This window comes from Dama dama, chromosome 29, assembly GCF_033118175.1.
Source record: "Dama dama isolate Ldn47 chromosome 29, ASM3311817v1, whole genome shotgun sequence".
NCBI classification, from domain to species: domain Eukaryota; kingdom Metazoa; phylum Chordata; class Mammalia; order Artiodactyla; family Cervidae; genus Dama; species Dama dama.
This window is the reverse complement of record NC_083709.1, coordinates 63,337,856-63,346,782: the sequence shown is the minus strand read 5'-3', so window position 1 is coordinate 63,346,782 and position 8,927 is coordinate 63,337,856. Positions and strand designations below refer to the sequence as shown.

At 38.4% G+C, this 8,927-nt stretch overlaps 1 protein-coding gene across 1 annotated transcript; it reads right to left on the bottom strand.

The window, feature by feature from the left end:
- Window positions 1-3,998: 3,998 nt before the first annotated feature.
- Window positions 3,999-5,810, bottom strand: LOC133048650 (chloride channel CLIC-like protein 1). The gene has a single exon (XM_061132430.1). It carries the CDS (start codon window positions 5,808-5,810, stop codon window positions 4,212-4,214), a length of 1,599 nt encoding a protein of 532 aa, XP_060988413.1. The 3' UTR covers window positions 3,999-4,211.
- Window positions 5,811-8,927: the final 3,117 nt, after the last annotated feature.

The following is an 8,927-nucleotide window of genomic DNA, read 5'->3' as shown; positions in this document are numbered from 1 at the left end:
TACAAGTGGAATTTAAAATAAATCATGATACAAATAAATGAACTTATATACAAAACAGAAACAGACCCACAGACATAAAAAACAAATTTACAGTTACCAAAGCAGAAAGGAGGGGAAGATAAATTAGGAGTTTGGGATTAACATATACCCAGTGCTATATATAAAACAGATAACCAGTAAGGACCTACTGCAAAGCACAGGGGACTATATTAAATACCTTGTAATAAACTATAATGGAAAAGAACCTGAAATTCTTGTTCAGAGTCACATATGTAAATATTTACATGTATATATACGATAATTCAATCGTTTTGCTATACATCTGAAACTAACAAAACACAGTAAATCAACTATACTTCAATTAAAAAGGAACACAATGTTCACAGGAGAATAAAAAAGTACTAGGGAACCAAAAAAAAAAAAAGGAAGTTAAATTGCAACCCACTGCTGACATGGTACATCTCCTGAATAAACCAATATATAATCGGTTTCTTACCCTAGCTGCCAGAGAGAATGCTCTCTCACTGGGATGGGAGCAGATATTTCTTTCAGGTTTTTTTTTTTTTTTTTAATGTATAATACCTGACATCCACAAATTGCAAAACATGTAAGGAAACAGGACAATGTAAATCAGGAGCAAAAATAAGAAATAGAAGCAGACACATAGCATCACAAGTTAGAACTTCTGAAAAGGAATTTTAAATGTCATTATACATATGTTAAAGATATATAGGCAATAAAGACAATGACTGAAAAAAATAATCGTTTAACAATGTGGAAACACAAAAGAGAAAATAAATTGAACACTGTACAACTGAAAAATAAGGTGTTTGAAATTAATAATTTTGGAATAGATTTAACAGAAGGATGGGCAGCAGATTGAAGCATCAGTGAATTTGAATTAGGTCAAGATAACTTATAAAGACAGAAGCACGAGATAAAAAGAATGGGAAATAAAGAACATAGCATTAAATAACTTCTTCCACCAACATACAAGTTGTAATATCAGTAGAACCCATACTTTTTCCTTTCAAAACTGATGCATACAATAGTATGTCAGGGGAGACTAGCCTTTAACCATCTTTTTCTTCTCTCTCATCCTCAAGGAGAGGGATGTGACATTATTTTTTTTTCCTCTCCAATATAAATTCCTTGACTGTATTCATTAAACTAATATTTATGAAATTACTACTGTGTCATAGGTTCTGGAGATGTATGTCAATAACTACTACATGGTAGAGTATGTAGATCAAGCAGTGAACAAAATAAAGATACTCTCCATGGGCACGCATGTTACTTTCAAACAAAATGACACAGAAAATGAAATTGTGGGTGTGTGTGTGTGTGGTGATAAGGGTTTAAAAAAGTCAAACTAAAATGAGATATAATATGCACAGGGGATGGAGGAATGTGTAATATTTGAGATAGTTCATCTGGATATGTCTCCCTGGTGACTTGACATGTGAGTAGACACTTCAATAAAGTGAGCTGACATTCAGGCCATGAAGATAAGTTGGAAAGTATTTTCAACAGAAGGGATGATGATGTTAAGACAGTGAACCAGAGGCATTTAGGCTGTGTTGGAAGGACAGAGGGTACAGCCTGGTTAGTGGAGAGATCAGGGTGGAGCAAAGTAGGGAAAAAAAAAAAAAGGTTAGCTGGAGATAGATTATCAAAGGAATATGAACCAGATAAGACCTTGACCTTTACTCTAAAGGATGTGTGGGGGGTAATCTACCTAGCATATCTGAAAACAAAACTTTCTCCTATTTTGTAGAAGGACAAAATGAAACTGGTAGAAAAAAGAACAAGGAGTAATAGCCGGTTAAAAGATGTTGGGGCTGGGCTAGGATGGTGATAACGGAAGTGGACAGATGCAATCAGAATCTAAGTATAATTTTTAGATAGTATTAAAAGCATTTAAGTATAGATTCAATGTGAGATAAAAGCAAAAAGGAGGAATACATGAGTTACCCAATGGCTGTTTAAAATGTTAGAGGGGAGATAATTTTCATCTTGTTTGTGAATTGCCAAAGTTTCATAGAAATTCTTTTGAAAAGAAAAGTTTGAGTCAGTGTAAAAAAAAATAGTGTTGACATAATTAGTGATGTTGAACATGCTTCAAGTAGAAGAAAATACTAGGATACACGCCATGTATTAGTAATCCTTCAGTTCAGTCTGTCGCTCAGTCGTGTCCGACTCTTTGTGACCCCATGAACTGCAGCATGCCAGGCCTCCCTGTCCATCACCAACTCCTGGAGTCCACCCAAGCCCATGTCCATTGAGTCGGTGATGCCATGCAACCATCTCATCCTCTGTCATCCCTTTCTCCTCCTGCCCTCAATCTTTCATAGCAACAGAGTCTTTTCAAATGAGTCAGATCTTTGCATCAGGTGGCCAAAGTATTGGAGTTGTAGCTTCAACATCTGTCCTTCCAATGAACACCCAGGACTGATCTCCTTTAGGATGGACTGGTTGAATCTCCTTGCTGTCCAAGGGACTCTCAAGAGTCTTCTCCAACACCACAGTTCAAAAGCATCAATTCTTTGGTGCTCAGCTTTCTTTAAGTCCAACTCTCACATCCATATGTAACTACTGGAAAAATCATAGCCTTGACTAGATGAACCTTTGTTGACAAAGTAATGTCTGTGCTTTTTAATATGCTGTCTATGTTGGTCATAACTTTCCTTCCAAGGAGTAAGCATCTTTTAATTTCATGGCTGCCATCACCATCTGCAGTGATTTTGGAGCCCAAAAAAAATGAAGTCAGCCACTGTTTCCACTGTTTCCCCATCTATCTCCCATGAAGTGATGGGACTGGATGCCATGATTTTAGTTTTCTGAATGTTGAGCTTTAAGCCAACTTTTCACTCTCCTCTTTCACTTTCATCAAGAGGCTCTTTAAATTCTTCTTCACTTTCTGCCATAGGGTGATTTCTTCCGCATATCTGAGGTTATTGATATTTCTCCGGGCAATCTTTGTTTCCAGCTTGTGCTTCTTCCAGCCCAGTGTTTCTCATGATGTACTCTGCATATAAGTTAAACAAGCAGGGTGACAATATATAGCCTTGCCATACTCCTTTTCCTATTTGGAACCAGTCTGTTGTTCCATGTCCAGTTCTAACTGTTGCTTCTTGACCTGCATGCAGATTTCTAAAGAGGCAGGGCAGGTGGTCTGGTATTCCCATCCTCTTGAAGAATTTTCCACAGTTTATTGTGATATTGTGATATTGCAAACAAAGGCGTTTGCATAGTCAATAAAGCAGAAATGGATGTTTTCCTGGAACTCTCTTGCTGTTTTGATGATCCAGCAGATGTTGGCAATTTGATCTCTGGTTCCTCTACCTTTCCTGAAACCAGATTTAACATCTGGAAGTTCACAGTTAATGTATTGTTGAAACCTGGCTTGGAGGATTTTGAGCATTACTTTACTAGTGTGTGAGATGAGTGCAATTGTGTGGTAGTTTGAGCATTCTTTGGCATTGCCTTTCTTTGGGATTGGCATGAAAACTGACCTTTTCCAGTCCTGGGGCCACTGCTGAGTTTTCCAGATTTGCTGACATATTGAGTGCAGCACTTTCACAGAATCCTCTTTTAGGATTTGAAATAGCTCAACTGGAATTCCATCACCTCCACTAGCTTTGTTTGGAGTGATGCTTCCTAAGACCCACTTGACTTCACATTCCAGGATGTCTGGCTCTAGGTGAGGGATCACACCATCATGATTATATGGGTAGTGAAGACTTTTTTGTACAGTTCTTCTGTGCATTCTTGCCACCTCTTCTTAATATCTTCTGCTTCTGTTAGGTCCATACCATCTGTCCTTTATTGAGCCCATCTTTGCATGAAAATTTCCCTTGGTATCTCTAATTTTCATGAAGAGATCTCTAGGTCATCAGTGACCCTATTTTGCTTTCATTTATCTACTAAACTGTCAAATATTTAGTTTATCTCTTCCATAAATTTTTCTTTTTTTTCTTTTTTTTTTTTTTTAACACTTCAAAAACTTTATGGGATGCATCTTAATATCAAAGAAATAAACTGAACAGAGAATACATGCACACTTGTTAATTCTGATTGTCAGTAAAAATACTGATGTTTAAAGTTGGCATCTATGTAGTAAATATCAGAATATTTGCAGAAGAAACAGTTGTGAAGAGATTACAGAACTCGAAGACGAGCTCAGAACTGTGGCCCATGTCTGTGTTCCTCTAGCCACACACTTCCACTGTAGTGCTTGCTGGGCCGGATGTGCTGCCTTCCTCTGGGCCGCCTGCGGCATCAGTCCTAAGCTGGGCCTTCTCCACTGCAGGGAAACCTTCTACACCCTCTGAGACGTTCTGGCCAGAGACAGGCTTAGCAGGCTGGCTGCTTTCAGTACTGCTTTCTGTCGGAGTGCTTTCTCCTGGGATTTCACCCATCTCTTTGGGCTTTGATTCCAAATCAGGTGATTTAAGCTCTGCTTCTTGTAAATCAAATGGCCGAAGCACTTCAGGGCTCTTGTTGCCAGTCTGAAATCTCAAGCCAACATCTCTCTCTTTCAAAACATCTCTTCTACCCTCATATGTTTTGTCATTAGGGCCTTGCTCAATGGGGCTAATGTGGCCCCTATAATAGAAATCTGCATCACCTGCTCCACCATGGGGTCTATAATCAATTTCCTGCTTGCATCTTCTTTCACCTGCCTGAAGTGCCTGAGGTGGTTCTCTTTCGGGACCACCCACATGTCTCAGCATATTAACTGATTTGCCAGCACCATAGCAGAAACTCAGGACAGCTAATGCCATAATTATGAGCACTGGAACGTGGAGTAACACTGGGATCTCCTTCATGAGTGCTTTAATAAATTCACCAGTTCCTTTTCCAATATGCTTCAATGGCTCCGTGACAAAGTTGGTGAATGTAACTGCCAATGCCTTTGTTGGGGGGACCAACAAAATAGGGTTGACTATTAAGAGCTCGTAGTATTTCTGACATGGGTCATCCTTATAGGTCCATGAACTTCTAAGCCATTCCCAGAGACTTCCACTCCAGTTCATCTTCTCAGCACACACATTGTTAAGTGGCTCCATCTTGGCAACTTCGGCCTGATGCTGGGCAAAAGCAAGCTTATATAAATACATCCAATTCCATCCCAAACTGATGAGAAAACTGATGAATAAAACACGTCTCAACTGGGTGTACCAACGAACACAGGTCCAGAGCTCAGTAGCTACTAACACCACAATGCAGAGCAGACACAGAAGCACCATCAACACATTATACGGATCCACGCCAAAAAAATCTTCAAACCGCCACTTCCATGTTTCAAAATCATGAAGCTTAAAATTAATTAAAATATCACTTAGTGCATCATCCAAGGCACCTGACTTCCAATCCTCTCCACTGAGGAACTTTTGTATTTCTAGCAAGGTTTGTCTTTTAAGGATAATCTCGGCATCGTAATGCATGTCATCTTTGTTTTCATCAGGAACTCCAAGCTTTTTGGTTTCAATCAAAATCTTATTTAAGTATCTCCTAAAAACTGGATTGCTTTGACTTTCATAGTCTTTTCTCTTTTGCTTTTCACATTCGTCAATCTTATAAGTTAAAGAATCAAGTCTGTTGTAACATTCTGACAATTCATCAGCATATGATAAGTCAGGACTGACCTCTTCTTTCTCTGACATACCATATTTCCCCTGAGATTTTCTCATTCTTCCTGAAGCAGCATCATAGTTAAGCATGTCTGTAGGATCAATCCAGTCATCATCATAAGCATAAGCAGTTATCAGCCACAGACATTCACAGAGGAGCAGAGAACACAGCATCCACAGCACTCTGCTTGACTTTCCAAATTGTATGTAATTATTTTACACTGGGCTTCTCTGGTGGTAGATGGTAAAGAATCCGCATGCAATGCAGGAGATCTGGGCTCAATCCCTGGGTTGGGAAGATTCCCCTGGAGGAGGGCATGGCAACCCACCCCAGTATTCTTGCCTGGACAGAGGAGCTTGGCAGGCTCCAGTCGAAAAGAGTTGGATACAACTGAGTGACGAAGCACAGCACATGTTCCCATTATGGCTTGCAATTGTAATTATCTTTTTTTTTTTGGTCTGGCTATTGATTGTGAAAACAGATAAACATCTTTTACTATTGTGATTATGTAACTCAATACCACTGTATCATGATTGGTCAACAGGAAAATAATAGAATTCTGTATCACCAAAACTACCATTTAATAGAAAAACCTTTAATCACTTTTTATTTATTTTTTTTTTAATTTTAATTATTTTTTAATTTTTTAAAATAAGAAAAAATAAATAAATAAATGAATCAGCCATGGATTTACATGTATTCCCAATCCCGATCCCCCCTCCCACCTCCCTCTCCACCCGATTCCTCTGGGTCTTCCCAGTGCACCAGGCCAGAGCACTTGTCTCGTGCATCCCACCTGGGCTGGTGATCTGTTTCACCATAGATAGCATACATGCTGTTCTTTTGAAATATCCCACCCTCACATTCTCCCACAAAGTTCAAAAGTCTGTTCTGTATTTCTGTGTCTCTTTTTCTGTTCTGCATATAGGGTTATCGTTATCACCTTTCTAAATTCCATATACATGTGTCAGTATGCTGTAATGTTCTTTATCTTTCTGGCTTACTTCACTCTGTATAATGGGCTCCAGCTTCATCCATCTCATTAGGACTGGTTCAAATGAATTCTTTTTAATGGCTGAGTAATATTCCATGGTGTATATGTACCACAGCTTCCTTATCCATTCATCTGCTGATGGGCATCTAGGTTGCTTCCATGTCCTGGCTATTATAAACAGTGCTGCGATGAACATTGGGGTGCACGTGTCTCTTTCAGATCTGGTTTCCTCAGTGTGTATGCCCAGAAGTGGGATTGCTGGGTCATATGGCAGTTCTATGTCCAGTTTTTTAAGAAATCTCCACACTGTTTTCCATAGCGGCTGTACTAGTTTGCATTCCCACCAACAGTGTAAGAGGGTTCCCTTTTCTCCACACCCTCTCCAGCATTTATTGCTTGTAGACTTTTGGATAGCAGCCATCCTGACTGGCGTGTAATGGTACCTCATTGTGGTTTTGATTTGCATTTCTCTAATAATGAGTGATGTTGAGCATCTTTTCATGTGTTTGTTAGCCATCTGTATGTCTTCTTTGGAGAAATGTCTGTTTAGTTCTTTGGCCCATTTTTTGATTGGGTCATTTATTTTTCTGGAATTGAGCTGCAGGAGTTGCTTGTATATTTTTGAGATTAATCCTTTGTCTGTTTCTTCATTTGCTATTATTTTCTCCCAATCTGAGGGCTGTCTTTTCACCTTACTTATAGTTTCCTTTGTAGTGCAAAAGCTTTTAAGTTTCATTAGGTCCCATTTGTTTAGTTTTGCTTGTATTTCCAATATTCTGGGAGGTGGGTCATAGAGGATCTTGCTGTGATTTATGTCGGAGAGTGTTTTGCCTATGTTCTCCTCTAGGAGTTTTATAGTTTCTGGTCTTACATTTAGATCTTTAATCCATTTTGAGTTTATTTTGGTGTATGGTGTTAGAAAGTGTTCTAGTTTCATTCTTTTACATGTGGTTGACCAGTTTTCCCAGCACCACTTGTTAAAGAGGTTGTCTTTTTTCCATTGTATATCCTTGCCTCCTTTGTCAAAGATAAGGTGTCCATAGGTTCGTGGATTTATCTCTGGGCTTTCTATTCTGTTCCATTGATCTATATTTCTGTCTTTGTGCCAGTACCATACTGTCTTGATGACTGTGGCTTTGTAGTAGAGTCTGAAGTCAGGCAGGTTGATTCCTCCAGTTCCATTCTTCTTTCTCAAGATTACTTTGGCTATTCGAGGTTTTTTGTATTTCCATACAAATTGTGAAATTCTTTGGTCTAGTTCTGTGAAAAATACCGTTGGTAGCTTGATAGGGATTGCATTGAATCTATAGACTGCTTTGGGTAGAATAGCCATTTTGACAATATTAATTCTTCCAATCCATGAACACGGTATGTTTCTCCATCTGTTTGTGTCCTCTTTGATTTCTTTCATCAGTGTTTTATAGTTTTCTATGTATAGGTCCTTTGTTTCTTTAGGTAGATATACTCCTAAGTATTTTATTCTTTTTGTTGCAATGGTGAATGGTATTGTTTCCTTAATTTCTCTGTCTGTTTTTTCATTGTTAGTATATAGGAATGCAAGGGATTTCTGTGTGTTAATTTTATATCCTGCAACTTTACTATATTCATTGATTAGCTCTAGTAATTTTCTGGTAGAATCTTTAGGGTTTTCTATGTAGAGGATCATGTCATCTGCAAACAGTGAGAGTTTTACTTCTTCTTTTCCTATCTGGATTCCTTTTACTTCTTTTTCTGCTCTGATTGCTGTGGCCAGCACTTCCAACACTATGTTGAATAGTAGTGGTGAGAGTGGGCACCCTTGTCTTGTTCCTGATTTCAGGGGAAATGCCTTCAATTTTTCACCATTGAGGGTGATGCTTGCTGTGGGTTTGTCATATATAGCTTTTATTATGTTGAGGTATGTTCCTTCTATTCCTGCTTTTTGGAGAGTTTTAATCATAAATGAGTGTTGAATTTTGTCAAAGGCTTTCTCTGCATCTATTGAGATAATCATATGGTTTTTATCTTTCAATTTGTTAATGTGGTGTATTACATTGATTGATTTGCGGATATTAAAGAATCCTTGCATTCCTGGGATAAAGCCCACTTGGTCATGGTGTATGATTTTTTTAATATGTTGTTGGATTCTGTTTGCTAGAATTTTGTTAAGGATTTTTGCATCTATGTTCATCAGTGATATTGGCCTGTAGTTTTCTTTTTTTGTGGCATCTTTGTCTGGTTTTGGAATTAGGGTGATGGTGGCCTCATAGAATGAGTTTGGAAGCTTACCTTCTTCTGCAATTTTCTGGAAGAGTTT